General features: G+C 39.6%; 2 protein-coding genes across 4 annotated transcripts; one reads left to right on the top strand and one right to left on the bottom strand.

Moving 5' to 3' along the window:
• On the bottom strand, nt 1–23,650 carry LOC120950278 (neuropeptide F). Of its 3 annotated transcripts, none has more exons than XM_040368187.2 (5): nt 23,516–23,650; nt 21,225–21,448; nt 1,084–1,203; nt 778–835; nt 1–688 (listed from the first exon to the last, which is right to left on the bottom strand). In XM_040368187.2, exons 2-5 carry the CDS (start codon nt 21,401–21,403, stop codon nt 656–658), a joined length of 390 nt encoding a protein of 129 aa, XP_040224121.1. In that variant the 5' UTR covers nt 21,404–21,448; nt 23,516–23,650; the 3' UTR covers nt 1–655. The 3 variants fall into 3 exon arrangements, with proteins under 3 accessions (XP_040224121.1, XP_040224120.1, XP_040224122.1); XM_040368186.2 differs by having other exon boundaries at nt 1–699; XM_040368188.2 differs by lacking the exon at nt 1,084–1,203 and having other exon boundaries at nt 23,516–23,647.
• On the top strand, nt 1,217–18,756 carry LOC120950276 (putative transporter svop-1). Its single transcript, XM_040368185.2, has 6 exons — nt 1,217–2,489; nt 2,561–2,722; nt 17,041–17,203; nt 17,272–17,393; nt 17,497–17,920; nt 17,997–18,756. The coding sequence occupies exons 1-6, from the start codon at nt 2,435–2,437 to the stop codon at nt 18,583–18,585; spliced, it is 1,515 nt and encodes a 504-aa protein (XP_040224119.2). The 5' UTR covers nt 1,217–2,434; the 3' UTR covers nt 18,586–18,756.
• Nucleotides 23,651–26,123: the final 2,473 nt, after the last annotated feature.

Below are 26,123 nucleotides of genomic sequence, written 5' to 3' on the forward strand. Positions count from 1 at the left end.
TTTTTCAATGCAGCTTAAACATGTTGTATTCATTATTATTCTAATAAAGTTCGCAAAAATCATACACATTGTTGTTGGGATTGATATTTACTCTAAGCATAACACATTTATTGAATATAGTGTCTTCTGTCTAACGTAATGTTTAAATTTCAGCGAGTAGTTTTAAACTGTTCTTCATGTGATAAAATATAGATGGTCCGTAAATAGGCAAGGTTTGAGCTATTATTGATATAAATAGGTTTATTTTGTTCTCTCTTGTCCTGTTTTTTGTTCATTTCAGATAGTTGCTCCACATTGAAGTTGAAGTGACTGTAGGTGAATTTAGTTTTTTTTTTTTTTAAATCTAGAAAAGGTTAATCGGAAGGTTACTTAATGCTGTATACATAATGTAACTCCATCCTAAACGAGATTAAGTCAAGCAGTTTTATCGAACGAAAACTGGTTAAACTGTTAAGATTACTGAATTATTGGCTTTAATTGATTATTTCAATAACACAATATCTTCAATGCAAAAAGATACAGAAAAGCAGTAAATAGATCAGGATCATATCGTAGGCAGTATTAATGTAGTTTAACGGGATGAGATAAACATGATGCTGCGGGTTGCTTTTGTCCAATCTCAGGACTTCATGTCTAGATATTTGTTGGTAGCTGTTCATCTCGAAAATGTTGAATCCTGCCAATCAACCTGTAAAGATTCTGTTGTGTTTATTCAAACAAACTTGATAACAATATCGACTATAATTTAAAATGGGAAGTGTGGTAGATGTATATTACCTCCTGTTCATCCTGCCCAAATATTGCCGGGTTAAGATATCCACCACGCTTTCCGAATCTATAAGACAAAGATGACAAAGGTAGTTTAAGTTATTAAACACCGATTTGCCTTGGTGATGGGTAAGCTAATAGTTTCGAATGGTGTAATTTGAACAGATCTTAAATGTTTGTCAGTTGTCATTGGTGTGCCTAGCAGGCCGCATAAAATTATATCCAAAATAGCAGCGATCAAAATGAGTTTAGTGAAAGGACATTACAAAGAAAAGAATATTTTTGTTTGGTTCGGGCTTGGTGACAGCGGCTCACCTGGGTCTAGCGTCAGTCGAGTGTGCTCTGTCGATAGCTTCTAAGATGAAATATCCAATAATTTTATCAAGTCCCGAGTGAACACCATTAATATTGGGAGGGAGTTCACTTCGTATTAACCTACAAGAAAACACAAAGACACACACAGAAATTTGAGAGAAAAACTGGCACGAGCTTAACAGAACATGGAACCCGGAATGAAACATAGAAATATAAATTAAAAAGTGTGCTCATTTTACAAGTAAAACAGATTCAGATTTGAAAGTGAATAAAAAGAACATATCTAAGGAAATACAGCCGGTCCCTGAGATACACGGTTAATGGGGACCGTAAACGGCCGCAAAATACCGCGTATCTCGAATTTCCGCGTCAGTCGAATTTCGTGATTTCCAGGCTAAATATAACTAATTTTCGTGTAACTTTGCAAGCAGGGTCTTAGCCTAAACTTAGTAAACTTAGCCACTTAATTAATTATTTGATATTATTCTGTCTGAATTTAACAGTTTTAAACCTTTTGAATTAGTTTTAAACATTCGATTAAAAGCGAAATTATATGGTATATGACAATTGACGTGTCCAATCAGTACAAATTACTCAAAGAACTGTCGAATTTAGAAAACCACGTATAAGAGGTATCGTGTATCTCGGGGACTATCTGTACACAGGTTTACCTTTAAATTTACGCCAGGATAGATTTATTTCATTAGCGCAATAAGCACTGACTTATTATTAACATCGATTTATTTAACTGTATCTGAAATTTATTACTTTTAATAAACCAGATTTTTTCTAAACATTTCTTATGGAAAAAAACAAGTTCCCTTAATACATACTATTGCATGTGCATATGCATGTTTGCATTTAAAAGCGCGTGTTTAAGTTGATATTAACATTTATAATCAAGTATACATTCGTACTGTCACAACGACAAACATTACTAACGTGCGTTACAGGAAGTTGACGACATGCTTCCGTATTCCGTTTTGTGTTTTCTAGAGATTAAGCTAAGTAACTACTGTCTTTCTTATCGCATCAGTCAGCAACAAGCGGTGCACACATGGCCTATTATTTGATCTTAAGAAACTTAATTTAAGTTACTGGATACGATCGTTTAGTCTTTAGATATCTTGGAAACCCTGTGCTGTGTAGTCGACGTATACTTGTGTAGTGTGCTGCATTTTGTGAATGCAGTATTGTGCTCTCTGATTACTGTACCTATTTTAGTGAGACCATATCTCGAACTATCGCGGTTGAGGCAGTGACTGAATGCCATACTATAATCAACAATCAGAAAGTTGGTCTTGAAGATATTTCTTCTCCGGTGTTTACCATCGATAGCAACAAAGTATCAATGCCGGATATTGCAGGAAAGACTTATACTTTTGACGAAGTGATAGATATTATAGGTTGGTAGTTTGAGGTAGAATAATATTTCTAAAAATAAAAATTGTTGTTTCTTTTTTGGATGGAATGACAGGTTTTGGTCAAACCACATTGCAGATCTTTATAGCTTCTTCTATAATAATGATGGCAGTCTTGAATGAAACAATGGGTATTTCAATAGTAATTCCAGCGGCACAGTGCGATCTTAATCTATCGGCCACTGATAAAGGCATATTGACTGGAGTAAGTTTTGCTGGTAAGTATTCGACTGTTGATGAATGAATGTGTTTTACAATCCGTTATTAAACAATCCGTATTTATGTGGAGGCTTATTTATAATATATTTTTTATTAAGGCGAGGATAGCTGAAGTATAGCTAATTTCTACTTGAGTTTGGTTTTAATTTTTAATTATGTGCATTTGCCTAATACTGATTCGAGCACTTGTCTAGTTCGCGGTGATCAACATGATTTTTCAGAAAGAACGGTTCAAAAAGAACGAATTGTTTAAGCAGTGGCGGGCTTAACGGTGGGCGGAATGGACGGCCGCCAAGGGACCCGGCTAGGGGGCCCGGTTAATGTGAACTTTCGACATTGACTCAATTCCACCCCCTCCGTTGACTGCTATAGCTAATGTTCATATCGTTATAGTTGATCATGTAGCCATTTTATACTTAAATAATACTGATTTTTAAATGTCACACAAAATCAGCTTTTGTTTTTCATCATAAACCAAAGCTATTTTTACCAAAGCTTTATTTTACGAACACACACATTCTTGACGCATTCAACACACTTGGTCATACACAAATGCACAATTTAAGGCGTATCGAGTACTAGTCGAGCAGATATGGAAAAATAATTTTGAGCAAATGTCACGTTGGTTGGGGCATGTTGTACAAAAGTCCTACTATTGATACTATTGAGCAGTCAATTGTTTCGTTTTCACCCAGTGCCGAAACGTGTAATTTTCATAAAATTCTTAAAAGTAGTAAATAATCATTCCCCATAGTAAATAATCAGTTCTGTTGGCAGTATTGTAGCAATACCTTGCTGATACGGAAGTGGATCCGAAGCCTCTACAACTTAGACTCTCCACCTCCTCCTCCACTCCTACTCAATACGTCCCCATCGTACAGAACGGTAAGGCCGCGGGCCACGGAGCATTCTCAAGCTGAGAAAACATTCTCAAGCACTCATTTAAGTTTCTCAAGCATTCAAAACATGTTTTCAGACGTGAGCTCGTGGCCGTCTTCAATTTTTTTCACTCTGAGAAACTGATAAAGCCACTCAAGCTTTATTTGAAGCTTTAAATAGAAATTTAGTTTTTGATCACAATTTTTTTTAAAATTTCAATTATAAACATTGAATACGTTTTCCAAAGTGATTACCGAAAAACAAATAGCACAATTGCTCATATTTCAGTTAGCCGATCGCTGCATCGTCCACTTTCTCAAAGATTCTCAAAGATTCTCAAAACCGATTTTGTTCCGATTCGACAAACGCTGAAAACGAGGATTTCTCAAAAGCACTCATGAGTGCTTGAGAAAATGAGCGTTGAGAATCCCCATGGCCCCGCGGCCTAACATGTCTCCCAATTTTCCAAGCTTGGATATACGGGGAAACCCAATCCCTTGGGCGGATAGGTTACATGGCTAAATTGAGAGAGGGGGTAGATGATTGATCTTTATGACTCTACCTGGGAGCGTCTGTTTTCCATGTCAGGCTTCCCACCAGCGTATTTGGCTCGCTCCAGGACTCTAAAAAGCCAGTGAGCGTAGGCCCTACGACGAGACTGGAGGTCAGCGGAGAGGCCTTGCAAGCCACCCTCGCAAAAACTCCACTGCAACGAATAATCGACAAGAAAAAGTACCGTATCGGATCAATCGATCTAGACCCACGCAAGGAAAAAGGACTTACGATTGGAAGCTCGGGACATGGAACTGCAAAACCCTCTCATAGGATGTAAAGACCCGAATTACGTTCGATGAGGTCTGGGCATGCGACTTCGAAATAGTAGCACTTCATGAGGTGTGCTGGAAAGGCGTGACGGTGCGCCAGTACCACTCGCACTCCATCTTGCTATCGAAACTCGACTTACTTGGTCTCCCAAACCCTATGATAATGTGGCTTAGATCGTATCTTACAGATCGTCAATATTCTGTGAAGTTAGGCCCGTACATGTCAAATCCAGTGCATGCATCTTCTGGAGTCCCGCAGGGCAGCAACCTGGGTCCTTTGCTGTGCCTTCTTTTCATCAATGACGCGACGTTGATCTTTCCGGCTGATAATCATCTACTATACGCAGATGACGCGAATTTTTTTCGTGTTATTCGTGAACCAGAAGACCACGCCCGACTGCAAACTTCATTGCATGAGTTCCAGTGTTGGTGCAACCATAATGCTTTATCCCTTTGCACAGACAAATCCGAAGTTATCACTTTCAGTCGCTGTCCATCATTATATATCCGCTTGATGGACAGCCCTTGGTTTAACGCATAAACAATGTGTTAAAGATCTAGGCGTTTTGCTCGATACAAAACTAGCATTTAAGGATCAGCTGGATCACGTAGTAGCCAGTAGCAATAGAGTGCTAGGACTAGTTATCAATATGACTCGCGAGCTGAACGATATACCTTGCACCAAGGCGCTCTATTGCTCACTTATCCGGTCGTTGATGGAATATGCTAATATCGTATGGTGGCCAACTGCAGCGTGTCCGTTAGCACGACTGTAATCAATCCAGCGCAAAATTACACGATTTGCACTTCGCTCATGGAATCAAAGGGTCGATTACCGGACTAGGTGTTTACTACTCGGGTTACCTACCCTAAGTGAGCGAATACGAAAAGCCAGGTTGTCGTTCATCACGGGACTTCTCGACGGCCGTATTGACTCTCCGTCACTACTGGCCGCCATCAACCTGTACGTTCCTGCCAGGCCGCTCCGGACTCGGGCAATGTTGGCCCTCGACGACCGTAGAACGCAATTTGGATCCTCGGACCCGTTCCTTCTCATGTGCCGTGCTTTCAACGCCGTCAGCGACGCTTTTGAGCCGAGGATTTCGCCAACTGAGTTTAATGATCGTGTTTCTGTGTTAAATTTTGTTCCATAGTGCTCATTTTTATGTTCTTTGTTATTGTAATCCATTATAAACCACACATTGTAAAACATTGTAAACAATGGTTCGAGAGGGCATTACTGTCTATCGATAGACAAATAAACAAAAACATAAACAACACGATCTACCAGATCGGTGAAGAGATGCGCGAGCTCGGTACTGCGTTCATGGTGCTGGGTGCGATGCAACAGAGAGTGATCGAGTGGTGACCGATCAGCGAACGGATTGCAGGTTAAGGATTCGTGGCAGATTCTTCGACCTGAGCATTATAAATGCGCACAGTACGCACCTTGGGAGCATCGATGACGAGAAGGAGGTCTTCTATACGCAGCTGGAGAGGGAGTACGACCGCTGCCCTAAACATGACGTGAAGGTCGTCATCGGAGATTTTAATACTCAGGTCGGGCAGGAGCAGGCATATAAACCAACAATCGGAAGTTTCAGCGTCCACCAGCTGACAAACGACAACGGCCTCAGGCTGATAAACTTTGCCTCCTTCAAGCATATGAGCATCCGCAGCACCTTCAGCATGCACTCCGCCTTATTTACACCTGGAGACACCCGAGGGGTGATCAAAAGTCTCAAATCGACCACGTTCTGATTGACGGAAGGCACTTCTCGGATATTATCGACGTTAAAACGTATAGAGGTGCAAACGTCGACTCGGACCATTTCCTGGTCATGGTAAAGCTGCGTCAGAAACTCTCCGTGGTTAACAACCAACGGAGTCAGCCCACCCTAAGGCTCAACCTGGACCGGTTGAAGTGTGGTGGAGGGATATGCGACAGCACTCGGGGAAGCGCTACCGGCCGACAACAACATCGCTGCGATGCCCCTCGCAGACCATTGGCATATGGTAGAGTCATCAGCACCGCAGCCGAACACAAGATCGGCCGCTTACCACGTAGAGAGAAAAAGGAATGGTTCGACGAAGAGTGCAGACGAGCACCATCCGAGAAGAATGCAGCGCGCGCCCGCGTGCTACGGCATGAAACCCGTCAGAACGTGGAGATCTACAGACGACTGAGGAAACAGTAAACCCTACTCTTCCAGGCCAAACAGTGCCGTTTTGAAGAGTCAGATGAACAGCTGATGGAGCAGCTTTCTCAGTCGAGGGACACCCACTTGTTTTATAGGAGATTGAAGAAGGCATGGAGCGGGTTTACTCCTAAATCCGCAATGTGCCGGGATGCGGAAGGAAATCTCCTGACGGACAAGCGGAGGGTGATCGTAAGGTGGAAGTGCTACTACGAAGGACACCTGAATGGATCAGAGACCAGAGAGGCTGACTCAAGTGGCAGAACAATGCAACCACCAAAGCAACTGCACAGCAGTATAAACAGCGACAGCATCGATGCAGACGACGAGGTGCCCCGCCATCTCTGGATGAGATAGCCAGCACCATCAAGAAACTTAAGAGCAATAAGTCTGCTGGCAGTGATGGACTGGCGGCCGAGCTGTTCAAATTGGGGCCGGAGAGGCTTTTCGTCGAAATGCATTGTGCTGATCGTGAAAATCTGGGAGCAGAAGGAACTACCGGAGAAGTGGAAGCTGGGTGTCATTCACCCAGTCTACAAAAAGGGCGACAGGCTGGATTGTTCGAATGTTCGAGCCATCACAGTCCTTAATGCCACCTACAAGATCCTGTCCAAGATCGTGTTCTGCACACTTGAGCCCGTTGCTACAAATTTTGTCGGCAGCTACCAAGCAGGGTTTGTTCGAGGTAAATCCACCACCGACAAAATTTTTACTCTACGGCAGATCCTTCAGAAGTGCCGCGAGCGACAGATCCCTACGCACCCCCTGTTCATCGATTTTAAGGCGGCCTACGACACAATAGACCGGAAGGAGCTATGGAGCGTCATGCAGCGGTACCACTTCCCTGGGAAGTTGATCCGGCTGTTAGAGGCCATGGTGGCAGTGAGAATGGGGTGCAGTGCGGAACGTCGGAATCGTTCAAATCTCACAGGGCTCTGAGGCAAGGTGACGGACTCTCCTTTCTGCTCTTTAACATCGCCCTGGAAGGTGTCATTCGAAGCGCGGAGCTAGTCAACGACATCCGTGGAACGATCTTCTACCGGTCTCTCCAATTTCTGGGCTTCGCGGATGACATCGACATCATCTGCAGGACAACAGCAAATGTGTGTGAGGCGTACACCCGATTCAAACTTGAAGCAGCAAGAATTGGATTGAGAATCAATGCGACGAAGACGAAGTACCTGCTTGCCGGAGACTCAGACCATCTGGAAAGCAGTGTATTAGTTGACGACGACAATCTCGAGATAGTAAAGGAGTTCTGCTATCTTGGAACGGTCGTTACTTCGGACAACGACAACAGCAGCGAAATCCGGAGACGAATTGTGCAGGAGAATTGTGCATACTATGGGCTTCACCGACTGCTGAGTTCCAGAAGACTTCGAGCCCCCACGAAATGAGAGATTTATCGCACATCGATTTGCCCGGTGCTCTACGGACACTAATCCTGGACCATCCAAACGGAGGATACAAACGCTCTGGGCGTGTTTGGGCGACGCATCCTCCGGACCATCTTTGGCAGTGTATTCGAGCATGGAGCGTTGAGGACAAGGATGAACCACGATCTTGTTGAGCTGTACGGCGAACCGAACATCCTGACGGTGGTGAAGGCTGGCAGGATACGATGGCTGGAGCATGTCATGAGGATGCCGGCCTCATGCCCCACCAAGAAGGTGTTCAACAGCGATCCCCAGTTCGGTATAAGGCGCAGGGGAGCACAGCGAACTCGATGGCTGGATCAGGTGAAGCGAGACCTGTGTCATAATTTCATATTTTATTTCATATGTCTCATTTGTCCTTTGTTTCATGACCTTTTTTACACGTGGATCGTTTAACAATTGGTACAATATCCATTGTAACAGGGAATTTGTATTCCTTTATTCAAAGTGTTCTCCTATCTCTGATAAGCTTTTGCTAATGCTGAGTTTTAATGGTTGGAACCGTACCGTACAAACCGTACAAACAAAATTCAGTGTTATTTCAATAAATTGTTACGAATCATGTCGTATCTCTTCTACTTCTTCTTCTTCTTTTTTTTTGACATAACAACCGTTGTCGGTCAAGGCCTGTTGTCTAAACCAACGCCAACCTGTGGTCCGCGGATTGAAAATGATTTTTAAATAGAAAAGCTCATTACGGTACATATCGTGCAATTAAATTAAATTATTCATCAGACCAAATTAATTCAATAAGATTAAATTTGCAATAACCACGTCTAGAATAAGATTTAACATACTTTCGATTACAAAGTTTTCGAGGATTATATAGACATGTTCAGCGAGTTTTAGTTTATTCCAGGCATATAATAAACTCTTTCAGTGAGATGTAGAATTGTTCCCAAGTAGGCGTTGACAAGATCAGCGATTCTGATGAACGATTTAAGCTTTGTGAGCTGGAGTTGAATCCTGTTTCAAAAACTGTTTTTAGCTTAAGCCTGTAAATGACTTTTGATAATGAAAACAATGACAATTTCTCTTTTCGAACAAATTTGAATCTGCTTCTGCGATTTTGATCTCTTTCTACTTATATACCGTGAATTTAATGTTAATTTTGATCGTCATTAACCTGACTGCTAAGCGGCCTTCTTCTTCTTCTTTGGCTCAACAACCGTTGTCGGTCAAGGCCTGCCTTTACCTCTTGTGGGTTTGGCTTTCAGAGACTAATTGATTTCCCCCCATAGCAGGATAGTCAATCCTACGTATGGCGGCACGGTCTATTTGGGGCTTGAACCCATAACGGGCATGTTGTTAAGTCGTACGAGTTGACGACTGTACTACGAAACCGGCTAAGCGGCCTACTATGTGTTAATTTATTTTTACTGTTTTTAATTTATACATTTTATATTTATATTTATTGAATGATCGACGGACCTCAAAAGCCCTCTCGATATATGTAAGGGTACAATAGGAATAAAACATAAATAGTCACACGCTTTACAATAACACAATAATAACAACAATAACAATTACAAGGACGCTAAAGATTCTGGCGAGAGGCGCGAAGCAAATTAATGCGACTCAACACATTTGCCATCGTCATGCCGGGCTCATACGCATCAGATTCCGCATTCAGAGCAAGACATATACGCAAAAACGGGTCTCGGGAGGCGAAGGCGGTCCTTGTCTATGGGATAGCCAGCATCGCCCGAGGGCGGAGAGTTCTTGCGGGCACGTGTAGCTGTATCGACGAGAGCAAAACTGGACAATCGATGCTACCATTGAGAAGCCCAACGATAAAAGCCAACCTAGCAATTCGTATTCGGTCGTCGAGTTGGGGTAACCCGAGCAACAAATACCTTGTTGTGTAGTCGTTGTTGCTGCCCCACGAACGGAGCGCGAAACGGGTAGCCCTACGCTGGATGGACTCCAAGCGCGCAACCCCCCGAGCAGAGGAGGGCCACTACACAACGCTGCCATACTCCAGCACTGATCGAATAAGAGCACAATAAAGAGTTTTGGTGCAGATTGGATCAGAGAGCTCGCAAGTCATGTTAACGACTAAACCTAACAATTGACTGCATCTTGTCACAACGTGATCAAGGTGTTGCTCAAACGTGAGTTTCGCGTCGACGAAAACACCCAAGTCCTTGATACAATCGACTCTCTGCAAGATTTGCCCGTTTAGCGTGTAGTCGAAATGCACTGGAGAGCGAGAACGGCTGATGGTGATGGTAACACACTTATCATCACAAATGGTTAAGGAGTTTCGCGTGCACCAGTTATCGAATTCTTCTAGTGAAGCCTGGAGTATGCGATGGTCGTCTGGTCCCTGGATTTGCCGAAAGATTTTGGTGTCGTCCGCATAGAGCAAGTGATTATCCGCAGGAAGGATCGTGGAGACATCATTTATATAAAGGACAAATAGTAAAGGTCCCAGATTGCTGCCTTGAGGGACGCCAGAAGCCCGAGAAGCACGGAGGGATCTAGATAAATGGGGCCCCATCCTAACGGAATAAGTGCGGCCCATTAGGTATGATCTCAGCCAAGCAACTAGGGGATCTGGGAGGCCAAGTCTGTCGAGTTTTGCTAGTAATATGACGTGAGATATCCTATCGAAGGCGGCTTTTAAATCGGTGTAAATGACATCTACTTGAAGGCGAGCATCAATGGATTTATGGCAGCTGCTGACGAATTGCATAAGGTTTGTGGTTGTTGATCTGTTAGGGACAAATCCGTGCTGATTCGGGCTGATGTAATTGCGGGCAGAGGCCAGTAATGGTTCATAAACAAGCAGCTCGAGGCTCGAGCACTTTTGCAATGGCCCCTAGCGATGTAATGCCGCGATAGTTAGAAGCCTCATTCTTGCAGCCTTTCTTATGGATTGGTGTTAACCATGAGACCTTCCAGGAGACAGGAAAGGTGCATGAACGTAGTGATTCCTCGAAGATTTTTACTAGTATCGGAGCAATCGACGCAGTGCACCTTTTCAGGATCACTGCCGGGATGCCATCAGGGCCGTACACATCTGTAGGACATCTTTAGGCGGTCTATGGCGCGGGTGACTGACGAGGTATTAATGACCGGAAGCATGGGACGAAGTGCATCTGCGGGTTGTGTGAATTTCATGTTTATCGTATTGTGTGCCTATTTTGTAACCTCGCTTCGAGAAGGCCACATACGTCCCGTTGAATTTAATAAATATCAAATATCAAATTGGTACCATTATGATTCAAATTACGGAATGATTCCAAATCCGAACGTTAATTTAATTGAATTTATTCTTAGCCAGCCTCTGACCATGCCGATTTTTAATTTTATATACCATGATGTCAATAGTTGGTCTGCATTTCATTGATTCTTATTCGCAACTAATCACGGTTTGCGATGGTTCGCTGTTCTTGACCATCTGCTTGAGTTGATCTTTCTTCGCAACCGTTTATGAACTTTCTTCTCATTTTCTTCGTCTTCATTTCGGCAATCCATTTGTCTCGCAATTGTATCTATTTATCCCTTTCTCTCTATCCATGGCGCCATGTGGTGGATTTACGGACGTCTTTTCAAGCAGTCCTTTACAGCTTGTTATTATGTAAACATTGTGCTGCTTTATCTCCACAAGGATGGTATCGTGCAAACATTCCTAGTAAGATCTGATGTCACGAAAAATAAATATTTTTTTGTTGGTCAGTTTACCACCCGAGAAATTCTACGTAGTTTTGCGTAGAATTGTAAGTTTTTCAACAATTCATCTTAATCTGATCAAAATGTATTGAGGTACTTACACCGTTATTCATTTTAAAGGTAAAAAAAAGTTCATTTTCATTCACATCATTTTTTTCATGTTATGCTCATATTTCAACGAGAAAAAAACCTTTAAAATTATGCCGAGAATTCGAAGGAAAACTGTTAATGTAGTACTCAATTTTGGATAGCCGAAACAAAATTGTGATTTGTTGCTGTCAGGATTTACAATGAAAACGTAAGAGCTATGAACTGTAAAAAATGAATGAAAATATCGATAAAATAAGATGAGTATTTTTTGGAACGATGGAAGAAAAACTGTTGAAAATATATTTTTTTCCCTTTAAGAAAGATTGCCTGAATGGTCCGTAATTCGAAGCAATTAAGTAGTTTATAAATAAAAGCATGTTAAAGTGAGGGAGCATATTAAAGTTGTGTAGAAATTAATTTCATTGCACCCCATGATTCGTGACCCCCCCCCCCTTCCGTCCTAGAAGGATTTTGTTATGGGGCCCTGGCCACCATAACGCCTAGGGCCTCGAAGAGGTTTGTTCCGCCACTGGGCTTAAGGAACGAATGTTTTGAATTAAAGAATTTTTCGTAACTCGACTGAAAATGAGACACACGTTTTTAAAAATTTAAATTAACTAGCTCTGAGCTATTCTATATGTTGAGAATTTACTGTTAATAGTTAAGCGGTCGGCCAAGGTGAAACGTACAGCGAAATTTACTATTTGACTAGTGACCGGTAAAATCCCGCTAAAATTTGCGAGATATCAGGTGCCATATTCTATTAGAATATTGTTGAAATTTTTGGTTATTTTTACATTACTTGCATGACATTGAATGTATTCACTGTAGTTTTTCTGCATTATAATTTACTGTTTTTGAGTGGATTTAAAAGCAAAAAAATATCAAATTTATAGTATTACGTAAGCTACAATTTGTGCTGTTCTTACTTTTCGCTGGATGCTATAATTATAACTGCTGAAACTATGGGCAAACAAACTGCTTACCCTCACAAGCTGCTTTCATGCGAGGTCGCTGACAGTTTGAAGTTGTCGCAATTGGGAAACCTCATGCGAGCTTGCAAACTACTCCACTTATGCGGGCTATCTGATAGGTAAAGCTAAGGGACCGTCAAACATTGCGAGGGTTGCGAGTAGTATCATCTGCTCGAAATCTTATGGTATTTTAAATAATCTTAGTTTTTTATTCATTGATTATTTTTGTTGCAGTGTTATTTGTCGAACGTCAACTCGTACGACTTAACAACATGCTCGTTATGGGTTCAAGCTCCAAATGAACCGTGCCGCCATACGTAGGACTGACTATCCGCCATACGTAGGACCGAGCCCACAAGTAGTAGTGATACAGGCAGGCCTTGACCGATAACGGATGTTGAGCCAAAAAAAAAGAAGAAGTTATCTGTCTAAAAGATTACTATTTCAATTTTTGTAGATTTTTTCAAAAAAGAATGTCGAAATTCAGGAGTTAATGCGGACTGGAGGCAATAGCGTATCTCGAATTTCGAGGTTTTCAGTCTAATTATAGCTCATTTTCGTATAATCTTGCTTGAAGTGGTAGGTTTGAGTCACTAATTAGTTATTTGATCTGATTTCAACTGAAGATTACAATGTTGCACCTTTTTAAATGGTTTTTAAAATTCTAATTTATTTTGCATTTGACTATTGATGAGTCAAATCAGTACAATTTGCTCGAAGAACTGTCAAATTTAGAAAATAGCGTAAAGCAAAATCGCGTATATCCAGTATGGCGTATATCGGGGAATACCTGTATAGTGAAATCGCGTATATCGGGGAATACCTGTATATTATTAAGTGAAAAATTCACAAACTGGAAGAAACTTTGAAATTATTTTGGTTCCAATGGAGAACATTCGTGTAAAGGGTTTCAGTGATTTCTAAACGGTAAAAATAAGTGTTAATGACGAAACCGGTCTCTTGGTACAATCTTCTACTCGTACGACTTAACAACATTCCGTTATGGATTCAATCCCCAAATAGACCGTGCCGCCATGCGTAGGACTGACTCTTCTGCTGTGGGGGGTAATCCATAAGTCACTGAAATTCAACTCCTCAAGTGGGTACAGGCAGACCTTGTCCGACAACGGTTGTTTAGCCGAAGAAGAAGAATGGGTATACGTTCATAAAATCGCCATTTTCGAATCTTATGAAGAATCGTGCTATGGAAACGCAAAACTGTTCGCGAATCTTTTTTTGACAGTGGAAGAGCAAAGATTCAACATCAAACAATCGTTACAATCGTGGAGAGTTACCAATTGCTTGCCAACTATGTAATACAATGTAAATTCATTGGTTTAACCCTATTCCAGGCAACCGCCTATCCGGGTAGCCATATCGAATTTGATTGCTCATTTCTCTAATTCTAGGAATCTGATTGACTTGAAATTTGGAATATGTGTGTAATCCACAGCCATCTTTCAATGGATTTTTTCGTAGTATTTTTGGAGTATAATTAACCTGATTATTAGAATTAAATTTTATCGATCGATCATAAAGTAACGGTTTTTATTCAAATGGAAACTCATTAATATTTTTAATTCCTTGAAAAAAAATGTAAAAAAAATATAAGAGACGTGCAACATACAGTTTTCCAAACTACTAGAGCAATTTTGCTGAAAATTTTGTAAAGTACTGAAAAAATATTTTTTACATTTTGTAAATCTTTTCAAAAAAATCCTATCAACTTTGAAAAGCTATAACTAACAAAGGGTAGCGAGTTGAATCAATTTATGCACAGCTATAGAAACTGCATTAGTTTGTTTAATTTTCATCCTAATATTGCATCTATATTAGATTGCGCATTCAAAAGTTATAAGCTTCCAAATTCGCTGACTACCTGGGTAGCCCGGTTGCCTGGAATATCATGTTTTTTTGGATATCAGTGAGAGGGTTAACTTTGATTTCCTGACAACTATTGAATATGTGCTTTTTAGTTGGAACGTTTTTCCATACAAAAAAAATTGAATTAAAAAAATGGTGCTCATGCCGAGTACCTAATACTTGAATGATATTATAACAATAAAGGGTTTCATGTTTCATCTCAAGACTGCAGAACCCCTTGCAGAATCAGTCTTAGCCAATGCCAAGCAGCGGCGGATCTAACGGTAGGCGGACTAGGTGGTCGTCTGAGGCCCCGCCGATTTAGGGGAAAATCTCTAGTCTGTAGTATCTGCAAGTGGACAGATTATAAGCGACAAGGGCCCCCAGAAAGATGGTCGATGGTTCCCCGTGGCTGGAGAACCATTTGCACCCCTCACCCCATTTCGGCAACAATTTTAGGGCCTGTGACCGATTCCCCGTCTAGGGCCCCCGATTCCCCTAATCCGCCACTGATGCCAAGACTACGGTATGATGCTTGAAAACGTTGACGTTACCTGAAAACGTTGATGATACCTGAATTCATCGGATGCAATGCTGAATCTCCGGCACAATTCTCGAACACACTGTTCCACACCGAGGATATGAGGTTGAATAAATTGTTCACTCGTATAACCTTTGGTACATCAGTGTACTGGAAACACAATTATTCTTTTTGTAACAATGAGTATTTTCGTAATGTTGCTGTTGCTTTTCTGTTGCTGTTGCTTATGTCATGTATCAATTACATATCGGTTGATCAACATGGTTTCGTACCTAAACGATCTGTAACCACCAACTTAGCTCAGTTCGTTTCGGAATGTCATATATCGTTTGAATCGGAATATCAAATGGATACAGTGTACACTGATTTCCAAGCTGCGTTTGATAGCATCAATCACAACATCCTTCTTGCAAAACTCGCACAGCTTTCACCTCTTGTCATCGATTGGTTAAAATCATATCTGACGGACAGAATGTATTCTGTAAGAATAGATAACATCTTTTCGCAACCATTCACAAATACGTCGGGAGTTGTCCAAGGCAGTAACTCGGAGCCGCTATTATTAACACTCTACATAAACGACGTGACTCTTATTCTCCCAAAACATTCTGTACTACTTTATGCTGATGATATTAAACTTTTTTCAGTTATCAGGTCAATCGATGACTGTTTCGCGCTCCAGAACAATCTCAACCTATTCAGCAATTGGTGTGTGGCAAACCAACTAAGCCTCTGTGTGGATAAATGCAGCGCGATTACATTCAGCAGGAAACGAAACCCTTCAAACTTTTGTTACTCATTGCACAATTACAATTTGTCTCGCGTGTCATCAGTCAGGGATCTTGGTGTGATCCTTGATTCATCACTATCCTTTCGCGAGCATTACCATTATATTATTAGCAAGGCCAATAGGATGTTAGGATTTGTAATCAGGCAAACTCTTGAGATAAAAGATCCAATATGTCTGAAAGCATTATATACCGCATTAGTACGTTCCATCCTAGAGTCTAATTCAGTTCTTTTCTCCCCATCCTGCACGTGTGGACGGCTAGGATAGAAAGCATACAAAAAAGATTCTCCAGAATAGCAATACACCGATTACAATGGGCTTAATCACAACATTTAGATTACCTATCACGGTGCATGCTTCTTGGTCTACAAACCTTAGAACATAGACGTCGGGCATTGCAAGCTACTTTTGTCGCGAAGTTAATCAGTGGGGACATAGACTCTCCCTACCTGCTTGAAAAGCTGAATCTTTCTGCTCCTGAACGACCTCTCAGGATACGTGAGCTGTTAAGACCTACGTTCTCAAGATCTGCACATTCCTACAATCCGCCTATTAACCAAATGATACATAGCTTCAACAAATACCAAAGATTCTTCGACTTCAATATTAGTTTAGCTCAGTTTAAAACCAATTGTCTCTCGTTTCCTTATTGATAGCGCTGTAGCTAAGTTTGTAGATGAATTAAGGATTTATTATATAAGTACGTGTTCCAGCAAATCTATGTAAGATACTAAATGAGAAATAAATAAATAAATAAATAAATAACTTATCACATTCTTCTTTTTTTGTTAAATTGATTGGTTCCAGTTAGAAAATGCAAGGGAACTTTTAAGATACAAAATCGTTTAATATATATTGCTCTAGAGCACATAAACTACATACAACTTTAGAACCAATTTCATGCTGCGTTAATTTTGACTGTTTAATGCAGTCAACGTTGCTAGATGTTCACACCTTTTGCCGTTGAATGCCACTAAGCTATATGCGGGATAAAGGAACCAAACTCATTCTATTTTTTTGTATTCTTCCTTCCTTTACATCCAGGCATTATCGTTTCGTCACACTTCTGGGGTTATATTGCAGATACAAAAGGTCGCCGTAGGACGCTAATCGTGTCACTGCTGTTAACCGCAGTCTGTTCTCTGGTGTCCAGTTTATCCATCAACTACACAATGATGGTGGTTATGCGCTTTCTGGTGGGAGTTTTGTAAGTGTATATCGAATATCGTCGGTTCGTCAATTCACATGGTTTGTTTTTGTTCTTGTTAATTTTAGCATTTCTGCACCGTCGGCTACCATATTCGCTTATCTGGGAGAATTTTTCAAAACAGCAAACCGTACCCTGGTAATAACTTATGCAAGCACTGCAGTGGGACTGTCTGCCGTTTTTACAGCAAGTTAGTTTTCACAATAACACGTACGAGTTAATAGAGATTTTGACTGAATTTATTTTTTACTTGATGATTTCTTATACTATGTATTGTGCTCTTCTTACAACAGCTGCTGGATGGTATGTGCTATCGTTGCACTGGATGCTAGATATTCCCGGGACGGAACTCACTATAAAACCGTGGCGTCTCTTGTTTTTTGTGTACACCATACCCACGTTGATAGGAGCATTTTGGTTAATGATTCTTCCTGAAAGTCCAAAGTTTTACCTTTCGCGTGGACGAGAATCGGAAGCATTCGAGATTTTGTTGCGGTTGTATCTAGAGAATCATCCCCATGCAGCCGTGGATGATTTTGCCGTTAAACATATAGCGCCTGAAGCGGGACAAAAAGATCGCAGTACGTCACTCAAAAGGACCGGTAGTTGCTGGAAAGTTGCGTGTAGCGTATGGAACCAAACGGTTCCACTCTTTCAGAAACAGAACGTTATTAACTTCGTCATTTGTTGCGTGGTGCAATTTGGACTGTTTGTAGTGTAAGTACATTTAAGACGACGGCTAATGAAATCTAAAAATAATTTGCAACATGATTTGTTTTGATTTGTATTTCAGTTCAGCTGGAATGGGGCTTTGGTTTCCAGATATAATTAATCGTCTAACTACAACAAACGTTTCAGATATTTCTGTCTGCGAAGCACTCGAAGTATCAGCAAACCCTGGCTACATATTAAATGCTGAGACAATCATCGATGAAGCGTGCAATGACAATATCAATGAACGTGTGTTCATCTACGCTATTAGTTTGGGTATATTGTATACAGTGGTGTATCTAGCTATGTCGGTACTAATGCGCAAGCTAGGACGTAAGTGTTTGGTAGCATTCAATTTATTCTTTTCCGGATGTTCTGGGATTGTGTTGCAGTTTGTAGCCAACCCATACATCACTATTGCACTGTTTTGTTCGTTTTTGGTATTTGCTGGTACATCAATTTCTATTCTTAACGGCGCAACTGTATCAATATTTCCAACGAATGTTCGTGCGATGGCCGTTTGTTTGAGCCTGATGATGGGACGGCTAGGCAGTGTTTTCGGAAGTAACCTAGTGGGACTTATCTTGGAGGAAAACTGTACGCTAACATTTTATCTATTTGCCAGCGGTTCAATTATCTGCGCCGTTCTAACATTATTTTTGCCCAGTTAATAGACACTTTAGCTTTAAGCAACGAACGATCTAATATGTTTGTCAATTGTAGCACTAAAAGTAATGAAAAATATTGCACCTTAGTGTTAATTTTATATTCAGAAGGAACGACTTCAGCCGTATTGCTTAGTGACAAATTTGTGTAGTAAAACAACCCAATTTGAATAGACGGTACACAAATAAGAGTACACAAATAAAACATAAGAATAACTTGTTTATGCCTCATTCATACTCAATGATAAAAAAGCTGCATTTTACAATCAATTTTGATGGTAGCTTTATAACATGCAAGTAGTTTCAGTAGGTTCGGTTGGCATTATCAAACGGAGTTGGAACGACATCAAACGGTACAGCAGGCAATGGATTTGTTTTGATTTTGCGCGAGATGAGTATCGTTTATTCCCCAAATACTGCGATTCTTTTACTTCTTGGTTTTGTGGCCACTTCTTCGAATATCATATAACACGGTTGGTGGGACGTCACATCATCCGATATTGTTATGCGTACGCGTTCTTGCATGACATGAAGTTCGTATTGATTTATTTTTTTATCCATTCAAAGGAAAGCCGAGTTTGTGATACAACAGGGACACAAGACGACGCGATCAAAAGTTTTGTTGTAGAATGTTATTTCAAAAATGTGCTTTATGAGATAAGTTCTATTTGATAATGTTATGATTAGAAAGGGAAATATTCGAATCTTAAAATAATATATGAGAAAATAATAACAAATCTTCAAAGCTTGTATTTATTGTTGTTAAAAATATAGTTTTACTTTATATTATTTAACATTGAATGCACATGAATTGGCGTACAGTTTTCATTTGCGTCGAATGTATGAGATCATAAGTATTGTTTTAATTACTCTTTCTAGTAATACAAGATCAGGGCAACCCAAACTGCGGAATGGTGCTTAAATGTAGGCTTCAAAGGCAAACAATGCACTGCAAATAACCAATTAGTTATATTTCGTATTAAAAAAAGCAAATTTAGCATATATAAATAAAAAATATTCCCTAGTAGTATTATCATTGTCCAAGTAAATTTATATATCTTCAGTACTTTACTGTAATGCCATACAATATTTTATTGTTTTAAAATAAAAAATATTGCCTTTCAATTTGTGTTTTTATTATCTATTTCATAAAAAAAAAAAAACAATTTAAACACAAATTCTTCATGTTACCACGGGGAAAAACGAGAAAGATAAAGGTTGTTCTCGTGTTATAATCATCATCAACATGCCCGTCATGGGTGCAAGCCCTGAATGGACCGTGCTCCCATACGTACGACTAACTACGTAATCAATAAGTCACTGAAAGCTTAGTCAGTGAATCCCACTAGTGTTACAGGCAGGCCAAGAAACACTAAAAAGGTTTAAATTCGGTAAACCACCCCCCCTCTCCCCAAACACTATCATATGTCTCATCGTTTCATTAGTTTTACTTAAAATATAACTTAGTCGCAGTCTTCAGATTTTTTTTTAATTTTTTTAAATGATTTAATACTCATGTATTTAATCAAACATGGGTTTTCATTCAATTAACCCATTCAATTTCATTCAATTACGATGAAAAAAATTACTTAAAGTTGTAAGTAGTGCGAAAAATGTTGCAGAATAGAGAACCATGATGAAACTCTATGATTACCACATCAATGAAAGATTACCGCCGAACTTGTTAAAGAGCCAGTAATTTGAATTTGTATGAAAAGGTTACAATAACAACAATAACAGCTAGAGGTGATCGACATATCATCAACACTTCTAGCAGCGGGGAGAATGCGGTGTGGCAACTTAAAGACAGTGCAATCTTGTAGGTCAGACACTGCAATCTTCTTCCGATACGAGTAGGAACGGACAGCAGCATTGTAAATATTTTTTAACTTGGCCGATGACCGGTTTGTGGGTTACTTAGCCTTCCGTAATCGCTCATCCCAGAATGTGCAATGAGTAAATGTTTCGATTTGCTGTTTTCGGACCTTTCGTAAGATGTTTCAATCAACGTAGGTCAGAGTAAAGTAAACCGATGTAATTAAAAAAGAAAAATGAGTGAATCTGCATCTGCAAAGAATGCCAGCACTTTCATGAAAAAAGGAACAAATATACTGATAGTACGTAATCGTTGCCACGACGCGATTCTTCAATAGTGAGAGCAAAAGGTCAACGAATTGGAAAGAATGTAAAAACCCAGGAAAACTAGTATTCGTATGCCCCCGCTGGTTGAATTCGAGACAACCTATTACACTTGTGTACAATTGCCTGTTTATTACGTGTGTGTAAGAAGGACAACCATCTCTAAATGGAAAAAGAAGGTTAAGCGACATTATGTACTCCGGAAGCACCGAATCAACAAAAAAGGCAAACGAGTAGAAAGATCGCATGTAAATGTTATTTCCTTCGTTGTTACGGAGGATCCCGTGAAGCACACGCACCCTGACCTGTCATCGTTATTAATGTGAGTGAGTTTATTTACGGCTTGCCAGCCTTGACCAGACTCAAGGATGATTGCGGATGCTTTAAGGCAACGCCCTATGAACAACTGACAACACGGTTGGTGGGGATTATTAAGCGACAAATCGTAACCCCTCTCACGAAGAAAGCAGTAGGTGGTGCATAATTTCAACCTTTCGAGCACTAACCTGGGTCTAGCATGTTGGGCATGCTTAGTTTCAAGCTCCTGGAGGTATCTAATTGCGGCAGCTACAGAGGCAGCGTCACTATCTTGCGGTCGGGCTGCAACTAGTGTGCTAAGGTCGGCAATCAGGGCGAATATCATAAGAGCCACCAGCAAACGCTGAGTAAAAGTGCCTGACGCCATCGTCGAGATCTAGTGTATGAATGATCGCTCAGAAACCTAGAATATCTGTAAGAGATAGAAAAGCAAGTCCTGTTAGAGCCAAGCCCATGGGATGGATAAAAAAGGAATGTACAAAGAAAAAGATTCTACGACGTAACACCAATGAAATAGCAATCAAACAAAAAAGAAAATATAATCACCACATTTTATATTAATGCCTTTCATAAATTGTGGATTTCCCTGAAGCATGAACATAAATCGTAATCGAAGTTCTTGCTTTTTATTATTTAGGAGGAACGATCCGAAAATGCTGTATTGCTTTAAGTTCTTGGTTTTTAATCCTAATTAAAAATGTTAAACTAAAAACTTTACTGACAGTTTTACAATATTAAATTTATAAGTGAGATTGTTCATTAGATGGAGATGGTGTTATGGCGATTGGCCGATGTGCTGCCCTAAATGTTATGAATGGAATTAATTATTTGGCGGGGTCTTTTACTTGTATCACACTTTGTGCTCTGTGTATGTTCAATGTTTAATCTTTAGTAAACGAAAAGGACGTGTCTTATCTTAGATTTTAATGTTGCTACCAAGGAACCGTCATGTAACTCATATTTTGAACTACCGGGAGCTTTCACAACGGCTAGAAAACACATTTCTTGCATAATACTGTCGTGGTCAAACACGAAGCTTGTGGCCGACTGGTCCAACAAAAAAAGTTGGAATTTAAATGTGGCAAATTAACATATTTGCATATAAATTAGTAAAGTGTATATTTAACTTCATATATCATTACACTATTTTTAAGAAGCCATACATGTGGAACACTATAAATTGTGTACCACTATAAATACATATCATTACTAATTATTATTGTCATAATAATCAGAGGTGAAAAAAAATGACAGTCTTGTATTTTTTTTGTGATTTTTCACCCACATTTTTAGATGCTAACGTCATGAAACTTTTCCATCAATGTTTTGTGATTTTTCATAAACTAGAGTTGAATATTTTTGCATATAACGACGTCATGATCGTATGAGTGATGTAATTACTGTCAAACAATTGTTACGCGTTTGCCGTGCATGACTTATTGTTGAATACCATTTGATAGCCTTCTTGTGCGATTGTATTTGGGCAATGTATGCAGGAATTCACAGAGAAACTAGTGAAATATTTAATTAGCTATTACTCATCAAGCTTGGCAATGACCTTCCTTTCCACTGGCGAAGGGAAATTCTGTTTACCTATTTTTGGGGGCATGACCAAGGTTTCTAAACAAATATGGACTGTTTATGCGTAATATTAAGTTATGATTAGCACTTCATGAATTGTAAACACTTAGAAAGACTCGTATTGCGTAAAAAACTATCGTTTGTAGAAGATTTAGCATGAAGGAGAATCTCGATGAATCGTTACCAAATGAAACGTAAAATTCTGCTATGTGAATTCGGTGGAAGTTTAACAGCGTTATTAACGTCATCGACCAACAAGAACAAAACTAATATTGTTGGGACCGGAGCTGGACGGAGTTGTGATCGTGAAGAATGTATATGATGTGGTATACATGGGTAAGGATTGTGTAAAAACGTACATGCATGAATATAAATATGCGTGCATGTAGGCTTGAAAAATGTTATCATCAAATTTATCATGACAATCGATGTGTTTGTATTATTTATCAATATTTGCTTAACAACGTAGCGCAAGCTCGAACCACCAGACTATTAGAAGAGCAAAAACAAAAAAAACAGATGGTTATCATTTAATAATGCATTTACTTTTACAAAAGAGAACTACAAAAGATTTGTATGTTTATGATGAAATGTATTATGATAAAATACTCGAGTGCGCTAAAGCACACTCAAGAGAATCTTTTATTTTTTGCTTAATAAAAATATGTAGCCACAAATGAAATTCACTATATTATTCACAAAAACACAATACATTCAATAAATAGTGACATAAGACACTTAAAAATTTGTTTTGAGCATGAAGAATGATAAATATTATCTGCACGTCAACTTGTCATTATTTGCTAACATGCAGTGAAACCAAACTATTTTTTTCAAATAAATGTGTTTGTTAACTTCACATTGAACTTATAGTAAAATATTTAATGTAAAGAATCACCTTTTAACTGTCACGTAAGTGGATTGCGATGAATGAATGAAACGCAGAATGTACGCTTTCACTATTTAGACAAGCACTATTAGCACCGAATGTTTTCTTCAAACGAATATTTCGATCTAACGCCGGAACCGCATGCAGACCAGCTTTTTATACGCGATTTATTCTCACCGGAAGTGTCATCAGCGGTGTGATCCTGTTGGGAGTGTAAGCAACACAAACTCTCTCCAAACCGTTTTTAGAAAGTTTTTTTTTGCCCTAACTGTGAACGAGTTGATGAGAAATCATTCTCTCTCCATGTCCTTATGTTGAGGTGTGCTGTGCAGTGTGCTATGTTTTTACCAGTCCCAGTGTAAGATACTCACTAGTTGAGCTATCGAGAGGAAAAGAGTTTCCGCGCAGGGTTTCACGCGCTGATAAATAACTTTTCCTCTGTTGCGCGTACTAGGACGACCCAACCCAATGCCCTTTGACGGTGAAAAGAGATTACAGATTCAAGAAATTTGAAGCCTAGGTTGTAAGATTTGCAGAGAAACGAAAAGAGAAAGAATATTGGTTGGTATGAAATGCTCTTGTGAGTGGCTGAAATAGTGAGTACCAACTTGTTGATCGGTTGCGTGCTATCGGATTTCTTAGCGCACTTGCATCGATTTGGAAAGTTAATTAATTCGTGAAAAGGCGAACGCTGTCCTATCAGCGATCTCAGGGAGCTTATGGGATGGACTTCGGTAGAGGCAACTCGGTTAACTAAACGGTTTGAAACGTCGAGCACAAAATGTATAGTCAGACATCATAAGATTTAACCAAGCATTTCTATACGTAAACTTGACTAAACCCAAAAGTGATACAAATTGAAATGAAATCAACTAATGATTCCACGTTCGAAACATAATTTGTGACATTTTCAGTACGTAACAACTGGTTCAATCAAGTTTTTCCAACGGTGGCTTATCAGTTTTAACCAGGTTGTTATCGTATGATGTTGCGCACTATCTACAGTGACGAGCATTCTAGCAATTACGCATTCACGCTAGACTCAAATGATATATTAGATCGGAACCATGTGATGCAATTGAGGAAAATCTACGTATCTATTACATGTGGGCTATAAATTAATTTACGTAATCAACAAGCGATAATCAGTCCGGGTTTCCGCTTCAATAATTCGAACCGTTACTCATATTATTCAGTGAAAATCAGACTGTTATTTATGTTTTTATTTAAAAGAAAATAATCTACGCAGCAGTTATTATTTAACTCAGTAACTAAAACTCAGTTGAAACAATAATTTTAGAAAAAAATTGCTGGTAAATAACGTATTCGTACAGTATATTTTTATTCATTCTGTTGAGCCATTCAATATGCACATATCAAGATATATCATTAAAAAAACATTTTACTTATTTAATTTTCACACTACACATCACCTTCTTAAGAACTTGGTATAATGTTAAATTGGTAAGATGTTATGAAATCATGACTGGTAACTCATGATAAAAAAATAACGCATAGTTTACTTTTATCCTTAATTTTCTGTTCAATTTCAATGCGAAATGAAAATTGCGCAACTTTTAAAGAATTGGTTGAAGAAGCGAAAATAAATTGATAAAATCGACATTATTGAACATCGACTTTGTTTTCAACCATGTACTATGCCCGTGTACATGACTAAACAATAAAGTTTTTTTTACTATTAATTTTGCTATTCAATTTAGTTCAGAGTGAAAACACGCAATCTCGTGAACGGATAGCAAAATATATACAATCAAAAATTCCTTACTTTCGCAGGTAATGGAAACTTAAGCCCAATGGATACTTCAGCATACTCTTAATAATTCATTACCCCACGTGGGCGACCGTTGAACCTCATTGCATATGTGACTAGGATTAGGGCAGTAACCATTATTGCAATTACTGCACTTACTTAGAACAGTGCTCTTCAATCTTTTTAAAAACGCGGACTACTTGGCGTTAAAAATGGATTTGCCGCGGCCTACATCAATCGAGGCCATACATTTTGTAGACTTATTTCAAAGTTTTAGATCAATAATATGTTTAAATCTTATTCTTGATAAGCCTGTAGACCAGTGCCAGGTTTACAGTGTCGAGGGCCCTAAGCAGTAAAAATTATTGAGGCCCTCTGTACATGATTACCGGGGGGTACCGGGAATCCGTCTTGGATAATGTAACATTTAAACTTAAAATTTGTTGTTGCTGGAGGGGGGGGGGGGGGTTTGGGCTCAGGGTTCGTCCAGCACGGGGCCCCAACGTCCATCACACGCGGGGCCCTCCTTTCTAATACAGTGCCATATTCTATCAACTGTTATAGATGCTGGACTAAAGATAAGTGGGGCTCCTCATCGACGCCCCCCCGTAATTGCTTACTTTGCATACAGTTAAAATCGTCACTGCTGTAGATAATTTAATCTTTATTGTGAGAAACATTGCACAATTTGAGCAAAAAGCTTTTCTTTTTTTAGGGATTCCTTCGCGGATCACGTCTGTTAACGACATGGACCACAGGCTGGAGACCACTGACTTATAGATGACGTAATTACATTATCGTCAGCAAGTTAATATATAAGTCGTAAGTAATCTAGAAACAATTATA

This window comes from Anopheles coluzzii, chromosome 2 (assembly GCF_943734685.1).
Source record: "Anopheles coluzzii chromosome 2, AcolN3, whole genome shotgun sequence".
Classification (NCBI taxonomy): domain Eukaryota; kingdom Metazoa; phylum Arthropoda; class Insecta; order Diptera; family Culicidae; genus Anopheles; species Anopheles coluzzii.